Genomic DNA, 24010 nt, shown 5'->3' with positions numbered 1-24010 from the left:
ACATCTATTTGTACATTATAAAACATCATAAATAACTGTCATAAAAAATAAAACCCCAGTCTAAGTGAAGGTGGTCCTCTATGCTGGGTTGGGGTTTGCTGATTGATTCACCAGCTTTAGGAGTATATGATTATTCTCTCAACTAGATCACATGGGTGTTACCCCAGCACAAAAACACCCAACCCATAAAGCCCAAAGAATCAACACAATCCCTGTATTTCTTGTTTAAGCTAATCAGACTGATTTATTATTTTCCTGTCACCAGTTGTCTGTCTCAGGTTTGAGCTAATTATTCATCCATTTCTGAAAGTAAGGAAGAATATATAAAAAGAAGAACAGTATTCCAGCAAGGACAAGTCACTCCATTTACTCACCAATCCATTCTCTTTCAACCATTCCAGAGTCCAAACACTTGAAGCGTGCAAGAATCCTGGGTTTAGTGGCAGAACTTTTTGAATAATTACAGAAAATGAGCCTTCCCTACATAAATCAATTTCATAGAATAATTAAAAGAAAATTATAATGAAAACACATTAAAAGAACTTACAGCACAAGACAGAGCACCACGGGTGAAGCCAATCCCCAGAAACTGAGTTTCCAGGTTACATTTTAATTAAGAAAACATTCACATATATGCCAATGTGAAACAAAACATTCCAAAATTTAGTATCTTACATATTCCACAGCTGGTTTGCTAATATGCAATAGCACTATTATTACTTGTTTAGCCTATTCCCTACTGCCTCACAAAGGCAAAACTGACCTTGGAAGTGAAAAGCTTGCATGATATGCAGAACATACTCTACACATTCCTCCATTAATGTAAAAATGTGCTTCCACATTACCATCAGGTAATGTGATACCATCAGATAATTCCACATCAGATTATCTCCATGAATGTATGAATGAAGCTTTTTTATGCCACCAGTCATATTCTACATACATTTCACTGCATGGATATGCTTCACTTTCCTCCTCTAGTACCACATTCTTTTGTGTCCTTTTCAAGAAAATAATAAAAAAAAAATTAAAAAAAGGTTCAACCACCAAGTGCAAAATGTCCACAGGCATCTTACACTGATTTACTTAAAAAAAAAAAAAAAGCCCCATTCAGACAGCTTCTTCTTTTGGAGAACAGCTTTACATTCCTGAGAGTAAGTGCTGGAACAAGACTTGGTCTCAGTGTTCCAGGACTTGTCAGACGTTGTAATCAGGGGACTTTCCCTGGGGTTGTCGCAGCCGGATTTGTAAGGTAGAAAAAGCTCCCACAGTCACATGGAAGAAGAGCTGCCACAGGTTGCGCAGTTCATACAGGTACATGTTACACAGGCAGATCAACCCAAAAGTCAGGAAGGACTTGGCATTCCTCCAGCCTGTGTAGTACACAAACAGGTAACACTGACAGGAAATAAAGAAGAAATCAGGTTACCTCATGGAAAATAACTTCTACTGAAAAACTATCTGGTCACTGAAAAATTGCAGCACAAACCAAGGAACAGTCTGAATCAAACATCGAAGAACAGTATCAATGCAGCAGTCATAGAAGGATGAAGAGTACCTGATATCCATACAAGGTTACATTTTGCTTGCATTAAACCCTGAGAACAACTCTCTCATAATAATTAATTACAGCCTGCAATGAGTGGCCCATGACAAAAGATGGATGTTCCTGGCAATCTCTGGTCAAAATAAACTGTTCTACTCAAGCAGTGGAGAAGGAACATCCACTGTCTTCTTCAGGAAAGCAATGGGAAGGACAGGGACAATACCAGGGCCCCAGAGCTCAGCACAAGGCAATCCCCCAGGCACCTCCCAGTGTCCTGCCAGGGGTGATGCTGAGGGTTACCTGGCAGATGCAGAGCCCACAGCCACTGCCCTGCTTCAGCTGCTGCAGGACTGATCAATTTGGAGAGAGACACAACTACTCTCCTGCAATTCTACCACATTTCAGGCAATGTTCTGCACACGGTGATGTAACACAGTCTGTCAGGACTGCCCACAGTTCCCTACTCAGCCTTCTTCCTACTGTAACTGGAAATCTGTTCAAGTCTTTTGCCTCAGTTTTCATCTCTAAAAGGACACAACTTTTACCCAGGCATTATTTTTATTTCTTCTGTTGTTTGAACTACTCCCTTAACTGCTACAAAAATTTTAAAAATCCTTTGCCCGTCCCTGGAATTCAGGTAATTTCTGATGAAGGAAGGTTTTTTTGAGCTTTAAGGTAGATAACAATAGTATTTATGCTTACTTTGTACTCCTAATCTGTTCCCAGTGGATTTATAACTATGGTCACACAGATTTAACAGCATCCATTATCAGATTATCTACGTGCCATTTCTGTTCTTCCTGGGCATTTGCCCTGTTTTATCAGTCAAAAAAACTCCACTTAATTTTCTTTTCATTTTTCATGTTCCTCAAAAAACGGCAACTGAACAATGCAATTTACTGAGGTTATTTTATATTCTATTTGAACTCTACCACTTTGTTATAAAGCATGCATTTCCACTGCAAGTGTGGCTGAGAGCAGCAAAGCTACTTGTAGTATCTGGATATCTAAATATTGTCGGAGAGGTGAGGACTGGCATAATCAGTAAGATTTGTATGTCCTTCCTCCAAAGCAAAGTAAAACTAGAGGTGAACAATCTGCATGTTTCAGAATCTAGACAGAAGTGTTCTGAACCTGGACCATTTTGAGCAGAGTAAATGCAACCTACTTATGCTGACAACTTCACAAATCGTATCTAAAAGAGCAATCAGTTGGTACTGGTATCTATCTCAGCAATAAGAATTCAGATAATTTCCTAGCGCTGTCACTTCCACTGACAATGTATGAACAAGTATGACTGCTTCCAAGACTAAAATAAGAGTCAGGATATGCTTCATCAAAATGATTAATTAAGCCTTGAAAACAGTAGTTTCAAAATGTTACTGTAACATGATGTTGCATGACTGTGAATTTTACTGAAAAACCTTTTCTAATGAATTCTGAACTGTATCTTTCATTGGTCTAGCTCTGAACTACTGGATTTGCCCTTACAGAACAGATGAAAAGGCCAAAACACTGCAGTTTTAACAGCTTACTATAACAAGTACTGTTATGAAACTCCTGAGGGCTGTTTTTCTACTACTAAAGGGAAGTGTTATCATGCAAGTACTATATAGAGCACGCTAGGCTCCTCTGTGCTACTTCAGAGGAAATCTTGATATTTTTATTTTGATTTTTTAAAAAAATTAATCTTAAGAGATGACTGAAGGCTCAGCTTCTGACACTTTCCACTTCTGGCACAGCTGAGACAGTTGTTACTTCTTCTTCTTGATAAAAGACTATAAACTATGAAGTAACACTAGACACATCAGTGAGCCTAAAACATCATATTCCATGTGGGTTCTTTTGCCTGCACACCTGAGTTATACATATTTCTTGGGAACTAGAGACACACTGCTGTGTTATTAACTGAACAAGACAATACAAGCATGATGGATGCCTGGTGGGTGAATGACAGTGAAATGTGCTGTCATGCAACACAGGGAATTCGTGTCCTGAGCTCTTAATTGCAGCCAAAGAACACCAGAACATGCCAGAGAACCAACATCCCTAAATTCTGAAAACTGACCAATCACATATTGCAGGAATGACACCAGAGGGTGGGAAACAAAGTTTCAACAGATGTATTTTGAATATAAATAAAAAGCCTACATTCCAAGTTGCATGGATTCTTTCTTTCAGACAGCTCTGTTCAAGGCAAACAGTGGAGGAAAGATACATATCCTCATGTCTCAATGGACAGACATGAACACTATACAAAATATAAGGTATCCAGTTTGGTAGAGGAGAGAAAAAGTGTACATTTTACATGAAGAAAGAATGGAAGAGCTCCAGCTTATCTGATATGGAACAGACTGTTGGCATGGAAAATTAACACCAATCTAAATTATTTAAGGCAGAAGTTGATGGAAAGTCAAGGAGTGTTGAAGAACACAAGTCACATTGGACATTTTGTTAAATTGTAGAGAATGAAGATTACAGATAACCTGGACAAAAGACTGATAGAAAGGCATTTTCTTGTATTATTGTCTGACACAGTACTAAATGCTGGCAGACAGAAACAAGTAAAAACTGCATACTCCACAAGTTTAAGATTAAAAGTCAAAGTAGCTGTAATAACAGCAACCGAGCATGAGAGACATAGACATAGGTTAATGTAACAGCAATGTCACTGAATGACAGATGCCAGTGGGCACCTTGCTATGAATTATAAAAGAAAGTCAAATTCAGATGCAGAAATGTAAAACTGACAGACAAGGAAAGCAAGAGAAGTGTCAGGCAGGAAAAAGAAAACAGTGAAAAGTAGCCACAAGCTTTGAAAAGGAAGGAGATGCATATTAAAGAACGAAGTGAGGAAAATTCTGGGGTGCAGTACTTAGGTATTACTGCATTTACTTCAAATCTGCCCAAAGGGAAGAAGCAGTAAGCTATTTATGCAGATGGCTACGTCTACTTGAACTATCAAACTATTATTTAAAAAAAATAATATAACCTCCACTGCTTGTTACTTTAAGAGATAATTGTCATAATTAAATGTCTTAATCATCCAGCTGGAGAGAAAATGCCGGCAAACAAAAGCTCTTTGTATCAATCTACTTCTACACGATAGTTGATGATTAATGAAAAAAAAACAGAGCAGGAAACATTTTTTAAAATCACCCTATTCAAATATCTGTGACATTTAAGAAAACATGATGACACTTATGCATGACTGGGTAATGTTTCTAAACTCTAGAGAACTATGTAAACAGAAAAACACACCTGGTACAAACAGGCTGCTGTTCCAAGGAAAAATGCAATAACATAGCTGAAATCTTCACCTTCATTCTGCAAGAATAAAACAAAAAGCCATGTTTTACAATTAAACAAGTGAAACACCAGGCATTTATAGTATGAAAGTTATGAATTATTGCATTTTAAAATAGTTTCACACAGGGATGTAAAGCAATTCCTTTACCACACTAAACCGAGAATTAGGACTAATCAGTGCTTACTTGTATGTCTGCAAAAAAAATCATGATCTGGAGTCCGAGCAAAATGTTTATTTACAACAAACAACTCTTGCTAAGATTTTCAAAAGCTTTAAAGAAGTCTGGCTCTAACACTGGATATTTATCTTCTTGAGATGCCTTTGAAAATTCAAGTCTAAACACTGGTAAGTACCTTTAATAGCAACTTCATAAAATTGTGCCTTCCTAAAGCATCACAAAATGGAAACGAAGTAACAGGAAAGCACCCACACTAGCCACTAGGGTGGGGTAGAACTCTGCACAGAGAATAACGAAGGCTGCTCTCTGCTCATGCAGCGAGAGCAAACAGCAGCACAGAATTTATCAGAGAGACTGGGAAAATAAGGTTTTCTTGAAGGAAAGATGGAAGAATTTACTTGAAGTGACAGATTTTTCTACTACGTATTTAGAAAACAAAACAAATCCTTTAACTTATTCAAATGCATTGTTGTCAGCTCCTACAGAGCTGAGCAGAGTAAATTTCCATGCTCAATGACTATTCTAACTGCATTTCTAGCAAATATCTACAACCACCAAAAACTTTCCTTGGAAAACAGTGGGTACTCATGCAAATGTTTGTCCTTGAGAGCAAATATCCCTTGAGAAGATGGTGGTCCACTCACAAGTACAACTTGTGTCTGCTGAGAGCATGTTCAGTATGAAACACTTCCATGTCCTGTGCTGACCAGGAAAAACTTTCCATGTGTGCACATAAAAATTACATACACAATGTAGTAACTTCTACCCAGTGTGTAAGTCTTTGCTCCAGTGCCACTGCATATTTGGTGGAGTACAGTTACAGATTGTAACAGAATTTTATTAACACTGAAATAAAACCACTTATTAAAAAGCAAACAGTAATTCAGAGAGGACACTTTTGAATGACACCTCAGAATACGCTCCATTAATTGTGTTTTGGATTATTTCTCCCTAAACCTTGTAGATTTTTCCATAACAAAGTAAATTGAGAGAAACTTTAATGGATTTTTAGTGTGCCTCGTTTGTCAGGAACAAAAATTATCTTCCATCTGTACTGCAATCTATTATCTCCAGATGCAATAAGAGAGAATAAAATTAACTGGATATCCTGTCATCACTTAAATAGATTAATCTAACACTGGCGTTCTTTTTAAAAAAATCAACTGCAGGAAGGTAACAAAATAAGCTTTAGCAACATCACACTAACTGACAAAAATTTGTTCAGTACTAATTGTACTAAAACATACTTTAAAATCATTCCTATTTATAAACTGAGAGAATTGTGCATAACACAGAAAAACCTAACTGGGGATGAAGTAGAGATGTAGGTTCACTCGTTCTTTCTTTAAAAAACAAACCAAAGACAACGCAAAAACAAGGATCTAGCATGGAACATTTTCATTAACCTTGTTCATCTGTCCATTAGTCTTCACAAAAAGCTGAGACTCAGGAGTATTGCCTAATCAATCTTTATATATCCAATACTATGTAAGATAACTGGAATACAGGTATTCTTCTTTACCTTATTTCCCTAAAAAAAATTCATTAGGTATCAAAAATATTGCAGTTGGCTGCTGAAAGGCCTAGAGACAAAGACTCGTAAGGAGCAACTGAAGAAACTGGGGCTGTTTAGCCTGGAGAAGAGGAGGCTCAGGAGAGAACTTACTGCTCTCTGAAACTACCTGAAAGGAAGTTGTAGCAAGGTGGAGGCTGGGCTCTTATCTATCCCAAGTAACAAGGGGTAAGATGAGAGGAAACAGCCTCATGTTGCACCAGGAGAAAAACTTCTTCCCTGAAAGGGCTGTCAAACTGCCCAGGGAAGTGGTTGAGTCACCACCCCAAGAAGGAATTTAAAGGACTTGTAGATGTGGCACTTTGGAACATGGTTTAGTGAACTTGGCAGTGCTGGGTTATTGTTGGACTCAGGTCCTTTCCAACCTAAATGACTCTATGAAGTCCAGATATGTTTGAATAAAAAGACTACCAGCCAAGCAAGAGGATTACCATTTTGTCTCAGAAAACTTCCATGGGGTTTTAGTTTCTATGTCTATCACCACAATAACAGCCATGAAATTATAAGGAAGTCTTTTGGTTTTTTGGAGCAACACACAAGAACTTTCTGTGCATGCCTGCCAAGTACTACCAGCATATTCACCTGAGTTGCTTGAAAGCATAAACCAGTATTAGTGACACTGTAGCACTTGAGAGAATACAACCTGTTGCCCTTGTGTTTCAGCCTTCTGATTGTTGACAGATTCTTTTTGCAGTTTCTGACACTCTGTTCTTGCAAATAATGAATGTTTTGCATTCCTCTTTGGAGGAAGAGAGAATTGATGGACTGTTGATGGGATCTATGGGGTCAGGAGGTATTATCCTCACTGTCCAATCCATGGTCATTGTTTGAATTCTATAAATGAAATGTAAATAAAGTGGTTCGTTTCCTCCTTGATTCCTCGGAGTCACTGAGTGTGTCTTTCCTTGAGTCAATTTGGTAACAGCTAGTGACCTCGTGTGAAGAATCGGATGTGGGCGAGATCTTTTTCTCTCTCCCTTTTCTCTGATTCAGTGGTTTTTAGCTATGGAGGCTTCTGGGGTTTCTCCGGAGGACACATTAGTTCTTAGTCTCTGGGAGGACCGCCTGAACAGACGTCAGGCTTCTATCTCCCTGATGGAATTCCAGCGGCTGTTTTTGGTTTGGAGCCAGGGTTTTCTCTCTGTAACCGAGGATGCCTTCTCTAGGGAGGCATGGCCTCTTTTAGGTGACCATCTCTGGAGCACTCTCTCTGCCTATGGGGCACATGGGGTACAGTTTTTGCTGCAATGGAAAAGGGTTGATAGCCTTCTGGGCAATGTTTTTAGTCTGTAGACGATCTCTGTGAAAAGACCCCATCTCCCGCTTTGGAGACGGACAGCGAATCTGACAGGAGATTTAAGTTTCTACCCCAGCCAGAACTTTCCTGGTCTCCCAGGGTTGGGGGAACCTGGTAACTGTGCTTGGCCAACTGCTTTCCAGAGGCCAGGGGGTGGGCGGATCCTCACAGGACAGACAAACAGCCATGATTTGGCCTCACATTGCTTCAACTCCTACTAACCTCTAGGGGAGGGATGTTCTGTCCCCGTTGAGACCTTTGTCAAGAATGTTTCTCTGCAAAGTGCTCTCAACAGTTTTTCAGGGCAGATCTCTTACCATCTGCCCAGCCACAGGCTACTGCACGTGGTGAAATCAAATCATTTTTATTTACGGCCCAAACATAGACAGGAGCCAGTGCAAAGACCCACCATCTTTACTGATGGCTTGGGAAGATCAGGAAAGGCCATTGTTACTCGGCAGGATGGATCTGAGTGGCAGGTTCTGGAAGGTCATGAGACTGGCTCAGCCCAATTGGTTGAATTGAGGGCTGTTGTCATGGCGTTTGAGAGATTTTCTCGGGAACCTTTCAATTTGGTCACAGATTCTGCCTAAGTGGCCAACATCACACGGCAGTTGGGTCGTTCAGTTTTGAAGGAGGTCAGTAATCCTGCCTTGTTTCATTTACTGAAAACCTTTTGGTGTGCCACTCAGGTCAGGGTTCATCCACGCTACATTCTGCATGTAAGGAGTCACACCAAGTTGCCAGGATTTACAGCGGAAGGTAATGCAAGGGCTGACAAGTTGGCTAACCCTGCATGGGTGGCACCTCAGCCCGATACACTTGCCCAGGCCAAGATATGGCATGGGTTTTTCCATCAGAATGCACAGACGTTGCAGAAGCAGTTTCAGCTGTCTCCAACTGAGGCTTGTGACATTGTCAAGGCGTGTAATGACTGTCATGCGCTGGCTCCGCCTTTGCCAGCAGGGGTAAACCCCAGAGGCCTTAGGGCCTTGGGACTTTGGCAGACTGATGTCACCCAAACTGCCGAGTTTGGTGGGCTCAAGTATGTGCATGTAACAGTGGACTCGCTCTCCTCTGCAATGTGGGCTTCTGCTCACACTGGGGAAAAGGCCCGTGATGTCATTGCCCACTAGAGGCAGGCCTTTGCCTCTCTAGGCATACCCTCTGCTGTGAAAACTGACAATGGTCCTGCTTACACATCGCAACAGGTGCGGCAGTTCCTACAGTCGTGGGGTGTCACACAAGTTTGCCCAACTGGTCAAGCCGTTGTAGAACGCGCTCACAGTACTCTGAAGCGGGTTCTTGAAAAACAAAAACGGGGAATGCAGGGTGAAACCCCACACAGTCAGTTGGCAAAAGCTTTGTACACCATCAATTACCTTACAGTGCTACGGAACTCAAATAATCCTGTCATTTTGAATCACCACTTCTCGTTACAGGCTTCAGACGAGACACATCTGCCTCGAGTCAAAGTTCGGGTGCGAAATCTGGTCACCAAACAGTGGGAAGGTCCTTATGACCTTATCGCTTCGGGGCGTGGGTATGCATGTGTGTCCACAGACACTGGGGTGCACTGGGTACCTTCGAGGTGTGTCCATCCTGACCTGCAACTGCAGAGACAAAATCTGGCCAACAGGCAAGATGGAAGCCGTGACCAAACTGAAAGTCATCAGGTGGACAACTCATCGAGTGAGGACTCAGATGCAGATGACGCGAGTCATCACTCTGATGAGCTGACCACGAGCAGAGACTGATCATTGTTCATTTTCCCTTTCTACATTATTCATTTTTCTTTTTCATTTTAAATGGTAAAAGGGTGAGATGTTGCCCTTGTGTTTCAGCCTTCTGATTGTTGACAGATTCTTTCTGCACACTCTGTTCTTGCAAATAATGAATGTTTTGCATTCCTCTTTGGAGGAAGAGAGAATTGATGGACTGTTGATGGGACCTATGGGGTCAGAGGTATTATCCTCACTGTCCAATCCATGGCCATTTTTGGAATTCTATAAATAGACATGAAATGTAAATAAAGTGGTTCTTTTCCTGCTTGATTCCTCAACTGAGTGTGAGTGTCTTTCCTTCTGTGTCATTTTGGTGACAACAACCAACACAAGAAATGGAATAGAAAGAAACTGAGAGGCTACAAGATCATAGTAGAGATTTTACAGAAAAAAACAGGTTTGGGGGAAGTTGTTTGGTGAGGGGAGTTTAGAAGAAATCACTGGGCAATCTTCCAACACTGATCCTTTCAATACACAATAATAAGGTTTATTAAATACAAACAGACTACAGAAGTTGTCTAAAGAACAATTTTACGAAACCTGTTAAAAGATTCCCGCTCTGTGGACTTTTCAAAAAAACTGCCTAGATTTTCAAAGCTGTTCATCATTTCACTCGTGTTTTTAAATAGCATCTATAGAAATTGAACACCTCATACCCTGGCATAAATTTAGAAAACAGAACATTATGTTCACATCCTCACTGCTACCAAGGTACCAGGGAAGGAGTTGGCCACCCACCTTCCACTGCTGTTGAAACTCACAGCCTCGATGAATGAGGCAGCACACTCAAGGAAGATGCAGAGATCACAAACAATACAGGTTTTTGAACAGATGCCTGACCTCACAAACAGTACTTCTGAAACAAAACTGGCACAACTCAGCTCATACAGCATCTTCTAAAACGATAATTGTGATTACTATGATGCACAACTTTTAAATTCATAAACATGTACAATACCTGGAGAAGGCTTTCTATGGCATGGAAGCCACGGATTAAATTCAAAGCTCCACATAACAGACTAAGCACAAATGAGACAATCCCTGGCAGAGTCACAGGTTCTAGACGCTGATGAGGAGCTGCAAAGCAGATCAAAAATAGATATCAAAGGTCAAAGCAATGCTTTCAGAAATTCAGTAAAATAATAATCTCATTTGTCAGTGGCTTCTAGCTCAAGAGATCACTGAAGCACAGAATGTCATTTCTGTTTTCTAATAAGACAAAACATTGTAAATGTTTCAGCACAGGGTTTAGCAAAAAGTAAACTTTCCTCCAGTTCACATGTATAAATGTCTTGTTATATTTAGTCTCTATCTCAATACATTAAATTTATTTAGTATGGTACTGATGGCTGCTCAAACATGCCAGGCAATCAATAGTAAAAGATGCACTTGCTAGTGAAATCTGTGCATAATTAATAACCAGCTAATAAGTCATGTATTTAAGAGCTTCTCTCACAACCTCCACTCTTCTTTAACACTAATGCATTAGGTGAGTGATTTAGCTTGTTTGCTGAACAGAACACTGAGGCAAAGCTATCACAGTCCCCTTCCTTAAAAACACAGTGAGTGCCACCAAAGACACACACGAAGAGAGCTCTGAAACTCAGCTGGGATCTATATTATAATTTTATATGGACCTTCCAGGTTGTTCTAAGCTCTTACAAGTAAAACACATTAAAATTAGAACACTTTCGTTCCATGCACACCCGCTCTTTCAAGCTTCTCTAGGGTCACAAGCATGCAACAGTTATGTATGTTCCTCATTACTGTCCCTTTCCATAATGAGTAACAGAAAGCAAATGTGAAAAAACAATGCAAAACTCTTAACAGTCTGGGCGACACCGGCACAACAATGGGACTACTGAGCTGTACTCAAATCATTCTGTTCAAATCAACCAAGTGTAAAGATATGAACAATGAGGTTAATGAACTGTAACATTATTAGAGAGAGGGGATGTCAATCCCAGTTGTTTGTATTGCATAGATACAGGAAAAAGGTTTTTCAAACAGTTTATGAAGTTACAGAACCTAAAAAAAACCCAACAAAAGCTATTTCACATTGATAAGCAGGCAGGGCTGTCTAATTATGAGTGTCCAATAACACAAAAATAAAATACAGGATGAGTTCAGTTAATTCATTTGTACTGAATTTAATAATCACTTGGTTTTGGTTTTTTTTTTTAAACAAAAGCGTAACTCATGTTTAACTTTGATAGAACTCACTGCTTTTGTAACTGTAGGGCACATTACTCCCAGCAATCACTCAGTTAAGGTTAGATATGCTAGATGTGCTATTTGCATACCAAACCACTCTTTTTCAATTACTCTCAACTGGTTGTTTTGCTTTGGCTTTTTTAAAACCATCTCATCTAGAGAGCGGCAAAAAGCTGTGGGTGTATACGACTGTTTTTAGCCAAAAGTAATTCCATTCCATTAACTGGTGGATAAAATTAGTTTGCTGCTCTCCACTTGCAGCTCTCCAGAAAATCTCCATTTCCTCACGTATTGGGTAACTTAAAATCATCATGTGCTAAAACAGCATTTAAAACACTTCTTTGGGAACCATGGGGAGAAAAGCAGAGTCTGGTCAGCTAAATCAGCACAGTGTATGAAGGTTCATAAAATAGTAACTTCTCTCTTATAAAAATATGGAAAAAAATATATAAGGACAGTATATACCATTATGAATGTCATTAAACTCTCCAGGGCTCAACAAATTTCAGTGTTAAAATCAAAGCAGCAAGAGTCATTCATATACAAAAAGATGGAAGGGAAAACCAAAAAGAATGAAGGCAGAGCGAAGGGTAATTGACTTCAAATTGGTACATCCATCAATCTTAAAAATATGATTAAGTGCCATATTAAAAATTCTCAGTTCAAATAAAGTACAAATTCTGAATTTAATGTTGACACTTAAATAAAAATTCAGGAAATTTACAGGACGTGAGAAACTACATTACTTGTAAAAAAGTTTATTTAAAACTAAAATGTAAAAAAAACCCAAAAAAGAATGGAGTATGCAATCAAGTAAAAAATAACTTTTATCTGACAAATATTTCTTCACTGAAAAAATCTCAGAAAATAGTAATTTCATCCTAACTTGAAACATCCCACATCAGCACGCTGTGACCCTATTTCTAATGCCTGCCAACACCTACATGTACCTTTGCAGGAAGATTCTATCCATGATCTGCACACTTTATGCTTCCCACATGCAGAATTACCCCTATTCCTCACTGCACTGCACAACTGTAGGAGGGAAAAGGGCTGCTGCTGCAAGCACTGCCAGCATGCAGCCTGGGCTGCACACCCTGCTACAGCAGGAGCAAGGGAGAGCTGCTGCTTCATCCCCCAACTCTGCCATTCTGCACAACAAAACAAGATTTGCATCCACCTAACTTCCCACCTCTGGATGCTCTCCAACTTCATTTAACACAGTTCACTCCAGAAAGTCCTATTTTTTTTAACAGTACAGCATATTCAGGAAATTCCACTAGGCAAAACATCTTTTTTGTGAGAATCTGTCCTTGGAGCAATGGAGAAACTTGGAAGTCCAGCCAAATGAGTGGGCAGCAAACATCCAGAGAAAGTTCTTTTCAAGGGTGGAGAGAAGTGATGAATGTAAAGAACTACAAAACCATTAGCAGACTTTCTAAAAAAGACACTGTTATTCAATAGCATCTAAAATGTGAAGAGCTGAAGAAGTAGCAAAGTGCCAGCCTCTCATAATGTACAGCCCTTTGATGGTGAGTTTCTACAGCAACTCAAGGAAGGAAGTGGATAACTGAACACAGATCTACGGAATTCAGAGGAAGAAGAAAGATAAAAGCAATTGAATGAGAAACAGAATAAAAATAACATGGAAAGAAAAGAGGACAGCAGAATTGCTTCTATAAGGTTGTGGAGAGGTAAGTAAAAAAAAAATAGAAGATCACCTGCCAATTATTACTGAATCTTCTTTTTTAGTCAAAAGGGAAATGGTCCCTATGCTTTTTAATTTAGGTCTGTACTACCTTCCAACACTCTTACTCAAAGAAGCAATAAAAACTCTCACACTACATGGACAACTTTTAAAAAACAGCCAATTTTGTCACAGGCATGATTATTGCTTTTTTTTTTTTTCCAATTGCAGGAAGCTTGAATCTAGACAATTTTCAGAGTTAACCAGCTGGCCCTTCTGCCACCATAACCCTTTCCACAATGCAGGATTACATGAGAACATTAAGAGTAAACAAGAACATAAGAATCAAAAGTGGCAAAAGAGTGGTGTCACAGCATTACATACTTTTAAAAAGAGCCCACACATGTAAAAAGATAACAAAGACATGTATAGTGCTACTTAGAAGATTCCACTTTTTAAAACAATTTAAACACCTTCACACTTTTCCTGTATTAATTTTCCTGAATCTAACTGCAATACTGTTAAATTGCAAATACAGACACTGTAAGCTACTTCTACACTGTCTCATAGCACCTGCAATTCTTGGAATCAGGGCCCCAGAGTACAAACAGGGCACCCTACTGATTTAGTTTGGTTTTCATCTTCCATAGAAAGCAGTTTTCAATCTTCTAGAGAAATCCTCATGAGTAAGTACATAATAAGGATAATACACTGGCAAAGAGATCCTATTAATATATACATATACATAAACTACACAAAATCTCATTTATTACAACACTGTAGGAGGTGTTTAGATTATGACTACAATTCTATGATTTATGATTGCACCCTGACACTGCAAAATGAACAGTATCAGTGTGTGCCTGCTTAGGATAATTTATTGACAGAAGTACTTTCGGGAAAAAAAAGGGAAATATATTAATCAACTTCCTTCCATTCCATTTATGATTTTGCTTCACTAAACTTGGAGGACTGAAATCACATTATGTCAGTATCACATGTGGAGCCCATGTATCACTGCAAGGATTTGGCATTTTGTTTCTGTCCTTCCAGGAAATGTCTGAAGGTGGGTCTCAAACCCATTCACAAGATTCACTTACTAGTACAAACCTCTAACCCAGCTCAACACCACAATTCCACATTTACATGGAGTAAATTAAAGTTTAAAAAAATTAATGACTACTTAAATGAATTGGGCAGTTTTATACAAAACTGCAATTCTTACTGTTGCACTCATTTTAGAGAGTGCATCTTTTAGCAAGCATAGCTCTTTGAATTTTCACCACTGCACAGGCTTCCTAAAGAGATGCTTCTCTCTCCAGCTGCTCTAACCCCGACATTGCTCTCAGCTTATGTCAACACTGAGTCTTACTGGGCAGAAATATCAAAAATTTTCAGAAATCTTAAAAGGTCCAGAAATAAAAATCATCTTTTTGTTAAGTGTTCATCTTCATTTGCAAGGTTTTTTTCTTTCAATAAAGTCCACTGAACAGAGACATTTCTTCCTCTGAGTGCCTTGGGAAGGTAAGCCTTTGGAGCAGGAGACAAAACACACATCTGAGCTAAAATACACATACGGTCATACCAGCTTTATGTTTTAGAAAAATGAAAAAAAGCGTTTTAAGAAAAAAAAAATAGTTTTGCTGCATTTGTCTCATTTAAGGATACAAAAACAGAAGTCTGGAACTTACCTGCAGATATCTTACCAGAACCCTTATACTCCCCCACAGGTATATGAGAAAAGCCATTGGCTGAACCAAGTTCTGACACAGAAATTTGATACGGTGGTCTCAGTTTGATTTCTGTCTGCATATCAGCAAGATTCATCTTTGTTGACAAAGAACGTGTGTTGTTGTATCTCTGTTTGGTCCTCTGAATGAAGTTATCTGTGCAAAATTTAAAATAAAAAGGTATTTTTAATGGATTTTGTTAATTACATAATCCAAGACCATGCAGCTTTTCAGTTCACAAACTGAAATATACTGTTTGAACTATTTGTATTTATCTTGGATTTTTAATGCTATTTCTGTTTTGTGCCTAATATATCATGGGTTATTTAATTCTGCAGTTAAAAAAAAATTAAGCTCTAAAAATCTAATTATGTAATAATTGAAGAAACTAATGAGTTTTCATTGCATGAGCCTGAATGCATTTCTAATACAATGGATTTATTGCATTTATTCTAGCTTTTCTCTTAGTTTAGTAAAAATCCTTATGAAAAAATTATGTTGTGGAAGAAAAAAAGTATTCATAGAAATCTTCACAAGGAGGACAATAATGTTACACAAAAATTGTCAATAACTGACTGAATTATAGACAGAAATTAACCAACTGGAGTATCTTCCCCTGTATTTCTAAAACGGCAGTTCTTTTTGCTCAAATGTGTTTCATAAGAATACCTAATTACAATAATTTCTAATACATGCTATTAAAGCAACATAAATTAATGGAATTCATAACAGCTGTTATCTGGTATATATGAGATGAGATGCATTTGGAGTCTGAAGATTAAATGCTCCGCTACATCGTAAGACAACTAAAAATTTCTCCTTTTCTGCAATATTTTACTTGAGAAATTCATGAAGCTCAATAACTTCACAGGTTAAGTATTTCAAGAAGTATGAAGTCAAACAACTCCTAGTATTATTAACCAGAAGATGAGCTCCACACTTGCTCACACAAGGCTTAAACCAAAATTTACTGGAATGAACAGAAGTAAGTTTGGATAAAACTCTAGTAGCCTAATTTAATGTCCCCAGAAGTATTTCTTTATTGACTCTAACCGGAGTTAAATCGGATTCTAAAGCCACCTGAAACAGAGCTCTGAACTGCTTTGGACACTTTTTTTGTGTGCATTAAGTTGCACCTACTTAAATACTCATTTGTCTTAGTATGAGAATGAAGGGGAAAAAAGTCTGATCCTTACCAAACTCTATAAAACAGTATGGTCTGATAGCAGTATTTGTCTTCATCATATTGTAGGTAGTGATGAACTCCTTCTGAAGCTCATCCAGGAAACAGAAAGCCAGGACACTGGGATAATTTTCAGTGCACAACATCATATAGCTTACTCCCAGAGAACTTATAAAACTAGAATTGAAAAAACATAGTCAAAATTTTAAATTCATATTCAGCTTTTCTAGTCTGATCTCATATTCTACAACCAGAAAAACAAAAGCTTATCTGGAGTAGCAAAGGAATAAATGTTTACTGAAAAGTCCAACAGTATTCTAGAAGAAAAACAAGTTACTTTTAGGCAATGTTTTAATTGAACACCACATTGTACAATCATATGAGAAGCTGTTTCACACATATATGTATGTATGTATCTATGCATGTGCACACACATATACACACACTTGTGAAACAGAAAATAACAAAGCTTTTAGGATGCAGGAACACAGCACGTTTGTCCCCTAACAGCTTTTCACTCATCTCAAATTTACAATACATGGTCCAGTGCAGCCCCAAAATGCAAAACCTGATCTTCAGATTGGGGGGAGGGCTGTTGGCTCTTTCTAGAACATGGGAAGAAATAAAACTTGTTCTGTAGAATGCAGAATTAATAATTCTCCAAAGAAAGTTGCAAGGACAACCAGAGATAGCAAACACAAAATCAGAAAAGGACAGTTTTCAATATACATATTCCATTACGTTTAGGCAATTCATTAGAGTTCCAGTTTTCATGAAACATTCAAATTTCTTTAAAATCTTGCTGAATAACTTATAGTATTAAAAGTAATCAAAAACAAAAGCAGTGAAATATACACTAATTAAGCCTTATAGTTTAAAACAAACTTTTAAGATTGAGCTAAACAGTTTAAAGGCCAAGTGTAGTTGGCCTGTTAAAAAGAAGAAAAAAAAAAAAAACAACAAAAAAAACCCAACTGGAACAATTTAGTCCATCCTGGGCTTTAATCCAAGAAATGTGGGAAACACACATATCCCTAGAAGAAACTGAGAGGTCTCAGCACTTTCTAGGATCATTCAGGTGGTACACTTTCCACCACTGTAACTTCTACATGGTTAACTAGGGGTTAAGATGAAATTACTCACCTCATTTAAAATACCTAAATTATAATCAGAATTTAGGTCAGTTAAAATGCAAGTGAAGTATAAACAACAGAGAATTTCTTCTGAATATCTAATCCAAATCTGTCTTTCAGTGCAAAGTCACTCTTCCCATGATGATGTCCTACGACTCTGTGCATTACAAAGAAACTTCCATGGAAGTCTGAAGAGGTCAGAATTTTTCTACAATTTCTTGGTTTTAAATTTCTGATACATAAATAGTGCCAAGAATTAATCTCAGTTTGATTAAGCATTTCTAATGTTAACAGTTAACCTCTTCATTTACAGAGAAACACAATCTAGGATGCTGCAAATACTTAAATGAGAAGCCTTACTTTATATTATACTGTCCAGTTTTCAGAGTACATCTATCAGGAAGCTGAGAAAGCTTTTTTGAGAGCATTTTAAAATATTTTCTACATTCTTGCATTCCCATGCTCTGGTCATAATCAGTAGATGCAGAAAGTGGAAGTCCATCCCTCACACGAACCACAGAGGCCGATAAAATCATAGACATTGCCAACAGAGTTAACAACAACCTGCAACAAAACATAAATCAGGAGGAATCAGAATTAAGATAAAAGCAGAAACAACAGAGTCGACTGTGATGAATCAAACTTCTCAAACTGTACAGTGGATTCAGGCCTCAACTGGGGCACAGTCAGGATTTTAAAGTATAAAACAGACTAAGAGTCTTAACTGAACAGGACCTACTAATCTACACGAGTCACAAAACAGTTCTTCAAACTTTTACATTAAATCAAAACATTCAAAAGTTTAGCAAGCCAAGTATTAAAAGGATTACTTATCTGCTAAGCATCAGTACACAAATTAACTCTCCTACAAGTGGGCGAGCTGCTAGAATTTGTATGAAGCCAAAAGCAAACACTTCCCCAGCTCCTAACGCTGTTCTGCAGACTCCTACCATATACTATACCTATCACTTCAGACACTATGAAAAAATATTTTTGCCTCCCTCAGATGATGCTACTCAAGATCCATACAGTCACAAACTGCAAAAGGAAACAGATTTCTGGATACAGCTGAAATATGCTTTTGTGTGATACTGACATGTTTACAGCACCTTTCAAACTATGACGTTAAGGGTGCTTTACAAGCCTCAGCAGCTGAATGACTGCATTCCCACAATCCAAATTTTCCCCAAAAAAGACACTACCACTTCCCAAAAGAGAGGAAATAGCTATTTTTACCTGAACTCTCATGTTCTCTATTTCCCACTCTCCAAAGATTATCTATCCACCAGGATACTTAACGAATAATCAACAATATTCAGGCTTTTCAAGGTTATTTACTCCTCAGAGAGGAAGAGATATATAACATAAGCACTAAAAATGTGTTATCACTTTCAGTTTAGTAAATTCAGCTTCATGAGCAGTCAAACTTCAACCTCCTTTGAGATCTATCACATTAGCTGAATAAATTCCAAATTAATACCCTCGTATTTCACTTGTACAGCACATCAGACTCTCCCCAAAGCTGTAACAGCAGTGGAAGCCACTGTTGACTGCAGTATGCTGAACATCTTGGGGCTTTTATCAGATGCCCTTGTTATTTCAGCATTTGACTACAGAACTCCCTCCTGAAAAAAGTGCTTCCATCAGCTGGACACAAAAACGGAAAACAACCCCAACTTCGGGACTTCCTCTAGATCAGCTTGCTGGCATGAAGCATTCAAGAAAATTCTAGAATCCACAGTTCTAGAAACTTTTACTGATCTCCGAGTTCATGCACAGAAGGACAATTCCCAGAAGGACAATTCCCATGGAGTGCACATGGACTCGTTTTCTTAACTATGCTGCTGACCATATAACCAAGGCAGCAGCTCAAGAGCACAACAAAATTGTAGAGGAGCTTAAAACTGCAATGGTTCCCTGACAATAACCAACTCTACCACTCAGAACTCAATCCTGACAGGGGCTTTTGGGAGCTATATCAATATAAACAAAAGAGCAGTGATGCAATAGCGAAGTTTAAATATCCCTTCATTAACTTACTTGCACAAAATGTAATTTCATGGATCTGCATTTCCCCTGATGAAACAAATAACTTCCTTAGCACCTAACATGAAGAAAGGACTGTAGCTCCATGTCCTGTTTCAGGAAAAGGCAGTGAATAGGACTGCACTGCTGGAGAAACCCAGAATCCCGCAGCCAGTTCTCAGAAGAAAATATTTTATTCTGTTCACTTTTTAAATTATCTTGACGGTTAAAGTTCATGTTGAGCTACCTGATGAGATAAGAACAAACAGAAAAAGATAATAAATGTATTTCCTGGGTAACAACCATGCTTCAGCTCTTTTTGTGAGGCCACACATACTGGAAAGGCCTGAACATAGCCAAAGTAGGTTACTCAAAAGATAATCAAAGAAAAAGGAAAGTAGGATAGTAGAGATATTAAAATGTTTCTGTTCTTTAAGTGAAGTTCAGGAAGTTCCATCGCTTGAGGCATTTAAAATGGGAAAACATGTTATCTGTCTGCATGGTACAGGAGTAACTCAGGTTTACACAACCTTTGACTCTGAACCCCCTAATTCCCCTCATCCACTATGTTTGACTTATCCATACTCTCCTCTGCTTAGAACATTTCAGGAATTTCCAAAGCATTAAGGTTTTCAATGTTCAATCTCATCACAGTTTCTTTGCTCCTACAACTGAGGACAAAGAACATAAATATCACTAACAACAGCATGTATGCAGAGATAGCAGACAAAGGAAATTATAAAGACATCTTTAGAGGTATTCCTTCAATTTTTATGTCTATTCTGTATGTAAATAAATATTTGTATAAATCTTGGAACAAAATTTTCTTTGAGACTCCCACTTATATTCAGAGAAATACAGGCTCTATAACAGAAGACAAGCCAATTCCCTGAATATACTACGAAATCACACAAGGTAGAAATTGTGTTGAGCTGAAGATCTTACACCAGTTAGGTTTTGTTACCATCATCTTAAAAACCCACCCAGTGAAAATATGAACTTTTTTCTCAGCCTCCTAACAGCAGAATCAGAAAGCTATCTAAAAACCAAAGCTAATAAAAGAAAATTACTTTGGCTGGAAGATTATATATATGTCAAGAGATGTATAATAAACATACTGTAACAGAACATTCAGCCTTACCTCAAAGTGTATTAACAAACAAAAAAAAGTTTACTAAATCTACTTTATCCAGCTCTCAAAACAATACAGCTTTACACATGGAGTCAAGTGCTAAATTTGATATGTACTTATCTATTTAGAGATCAAAGACAGGTAAGGTAGTGCTTTTAGAGCTACCTCTAAACGTCTTTTTTAAACATCTATTCAAAGCTGCATTAAGTAATTCACCAAATTGTTACATACTTCATAGGTTTTCCTCCAAAAATTCTACATCCCTCAACCACCAAAAGATGACAAAAGACTGCACTTCCACTAGAATTTGTCTAGAAAAACTAACACGGGTATTAAAACCAAACCACAACCCTTTGCTCAGAGGGATTCTGACCCCCACACAAACACCAACAGAGAGAGTCCACCACAGAAACATCACTCCGTGCTTGCACCATTCTTATTTCCCTAAGTGTTTCCTTCTGCCCCATCGTTCTTGATCTCCCATTCACAGCCTCCCTGCAAGTGAGGACTGGGAGAACTCATGGACAAAAGGAGCATGGAGAAATCTGACTACAGACAGGTACGAGTTAGCAGGGTTGCTATTCCTCTGTTACTCCACCTTCCCAAGAGCTGTCCAATTCCTCATGCATGTCAGCATCCACTGTTTCACAACCAGGAACTGGCACACGTGCCTGGTTTCATTTCCTCCCATAAACGTGAAACCTCAGGTGATGGAAACCAGAGCCTGCTTCACTGTACGGTTTTTTCTGAAGACATATTCAATTATCATGTTGTTTATTTCTGTTATAATGGTACTTGATCCTGAAGCAGCATCTAGAAAAGTCCTAGAAACACTGAAAACAGAAACTGGAACATTCCAGCCTTTTGCAACAAATTTGTCATCTAACTTGTGATCTGACAGTTAATTGTTTTAAACCTATCTGATATGGTCTTGTAACACTTTTAACAAGTGTCTGAAAGTGACTTGTGACTATGATTTGCTCACGATACTTCACTTTTAAAGAATCTAGCTTTCTCAAAATTCTGAGCAGATCTAGTGCAATGGCAAGCCTAGCCTCCTGCACCTATAGCCTACAGCCAACTTAATCACAGCATTTATTGCTGAGATGTCTGCCTCTCATAAAAACTTTCTCTAAAATATAAAATTGGGAAGCATATACAAGCTGCACTCCTGTCTACATAGAATTTAGACAAAATTTCTGTGCTTACTTCAAAAGTATCTAATATTGTTGGACAATTTACTGTCCCCTCTTCTGAGGGTTTTGACAGCTGCATTATACAGGAAGGAGCCTTAATTTTTTCACTCTACAACATACTTCAGAAATTCGTGTTACAAACCGGGGTACTACAGAAGGATGCAACAAATAAAGCCAATTTGACATCACTGGGTATGATGACACAAGGAATAATCCTGAATCACCAGCCGATATAATCCTTTCCATAAAGCCAGGGGGAAAGAGACCTCAGAGGCAGAACCGAGATTCACAGAATTAATGAGGCTGGAAAAGACCTCTGAGATCTTCGAGTCCAACCTGTGACTGGACACCACCACGTCACCATCCAGCACTAAGTGCCACGTCCAGTCTTTCCTTAATAAGTGGCTTCAGGCCCAGTGACTCCATTACCTCCCTGGCATCCTAATCCAATACATAATCACTCCTTCTGAAGAAATTCCTCCTAATGTCCAAACAATTCTGAAAAACTAAGGGAACGGAACAAGTTGCATCCCAAAGTCTGGGAGCTTGACCCTTTCACCTACCACCTACTTACGTGGCAGCTCCGACACGACCATCTGCAGCCGCAGTAGAAGCGCTGACTCAGTGGTCACTGACTTAGGCGGATCCGCACCGCTCCAAGTCACAAAACTTCACCCAACCTCCTGCAGAGCCTGGAGAGCAGCGGAGACCCCTACACGCAGCGGGCTCCCGCTACCGAGCAGCGCCTGCCAGGAGCCCCGAGCGGCCCTCGCTGCCTCCCGCGCCCGCCCTGCCCGCGGCAGCGGCGCTGCCGCCGCCACCACCACCCCCCGAGTCAGCGGCGACGGCCCCGCGCTGACCGCGGCTGAGGCGCGAACGCAGCCGGCCCTGAGGCTCCGGGGCCGGGCCTGGGGCCGGCAGGCGGGAGGGGAGGGGAGAGGAGAGGAGGGGAAGCGAAGCGAAGGGAGGCGAGGCCGCGGCGCGGGCAGGGCGGGCAGGGCCGGGCGGCGGCTCCGGCCGCGGGTCCCGCCCCGCCCGCGCCCCTCACGGCGCCGGCCCCGCGCGGGGGGCGCGAGCCGTACCTGGGCAGCGGGGCGGCGGCGCGCGGCTCCCGCCGGGCATTGTGGGAGCGGACACGTCCGCGCGCGCCGCAGCGCCCTCGCGCGTTCCGGCCGCGCCGCTGCGGGGCGGGGCCGCCCTGAGGGCGCTCCCGGCGCGGCAGCTTTGCCTTAGGGGTCCCGGCCAGTCCCGTGGAGCTTGAGCAGCTGCACTGGAGGCTGCTGTGTACGAAGGGAACGCCGTCCTTGCGTGGCTGGGATGCGACGGCCAGGCTGCCGGGCCAGGCTCCCGCGCGTGGGTGTCTCTCACCGCCCGGGCGGGAGGAGCCGAGCTACCGGCAGCGCTGTCTCGCACAGCCTTGTCTGTGGCTGAATTTATCGTAGGATCAGTCACGTTGGAAAATATCTCCGGGATCATCGGCACCAACGTATGACCCAACACTACCATGTCAACCAGACCAGGGCACCGAGTGCCATATCCAGTCTTTACTTAAATATTCCTGTGACTCCACCACATCCCTGGGCAGCCCAGGCCAATGTCAAATCACCCATTCTGTGAAGAAGTGCTTTCTAATGACCAGTCTGAGCCTCCCCTGGTCCGTTTTCCGACTGTCCTCTTGTCCTGTGCCCTGGGAGAAGAGCCCGACCCCCACCAGGGAATTGTAGGGAGCGATAAGGTCACCCCCAGCCTCCTCCAGGATCATTCCCTCTGTTGTCAGCACAGCTGAGCTCTAGGAGCTGTGCTCTTTGGGTTCTCCCATGTAATAGCTTCTGACAGTAGCTGGCTGGCGTCCTCCAGGTTTAATGGATCCCACAGCCCTTGGCGTATGCCTGGCACTGTGTGAATAACCAGGTGTGTTCGGGGTCCTGTGCTGGGGCAGCTCGTGTGGCTGCTGGCACCTGTGTGATGGGGACAGAATAGCCGCCAGCAAAAGTGCACTGAGATGAGACCAGATGCTAGGCT

General features: G+C 40.2%; 1 protein-coding gene across 4 annotated transcripts; it reads right to left on the bottom strand.

Moving 5' to 3' along the window:
* Positions 1 to 341: 341 nt before the first annotated feature.
* SEC22A (SEC22 homolog A, vesicle trafficking protein) lies at positions 342 to 23170 on the bottom strand. Of its 4 annotated transcripts, none has more exons than XM_014871772.2 (8): positions 23071 to 23170; positions 19676 to 19907; positions 17996 to 18199; positions 16516 to 16679; positions 15281 to 15475; positions 10647 to 10765; positions 4808 to 4873; positions 342 to 1398 (listed from the first exon to the last, which is right to left on the bottom strand). In XM_014871772.2, exons 3-8 carry the CDS (start codon positions 18175 to 18177, stop codon positions 1198 to 1200), a joined length of 927 nt encoding a protein of 308 aa, XP_014727258.1. In that variant the 5' UTR covers positions 18178 to 18199; positions 19676 to 19907; positions 23071 to 23170; the 3' UTR covers positions 342 to 1197. The 4 variants fall into 4 exon arrangements, with proteins under 4 accessions (XP_014727258.1, XP_088024410.1, XP_014727256.1 ...); XM_088168284.1 differs by having other exon boundaries at positions 19740 to 19907; positions 23071 to 23139; XM_014871770.2 differs by lacking the exon at positions 23071 to 23170 and adding an exon at positions 22563 to 22762.
* Positions 23171 to 24010: the final 840 nt, after the last annotated feature.

This window comes from Sturnus vulgaris, chromosome 7 (genome assembly GCF_052056855.1).
Source record: "Sturnus vulgaris isolate bStuVul1 chromosome 7, bStuVul1.hap1, whole genome shotgun sequence".
Taxonomy (NCBI): domain Eukaryota; kingdom Metazoa; phylum Chordata; class Aves; order Passeriformes; family Sturnidae; genus Sturnus; species Sturnus vulgaris.
Note: the sequence above shows the minus strand (reverse complement) of the source record. Positions and strands in the feature narration are given on the sequence as shown.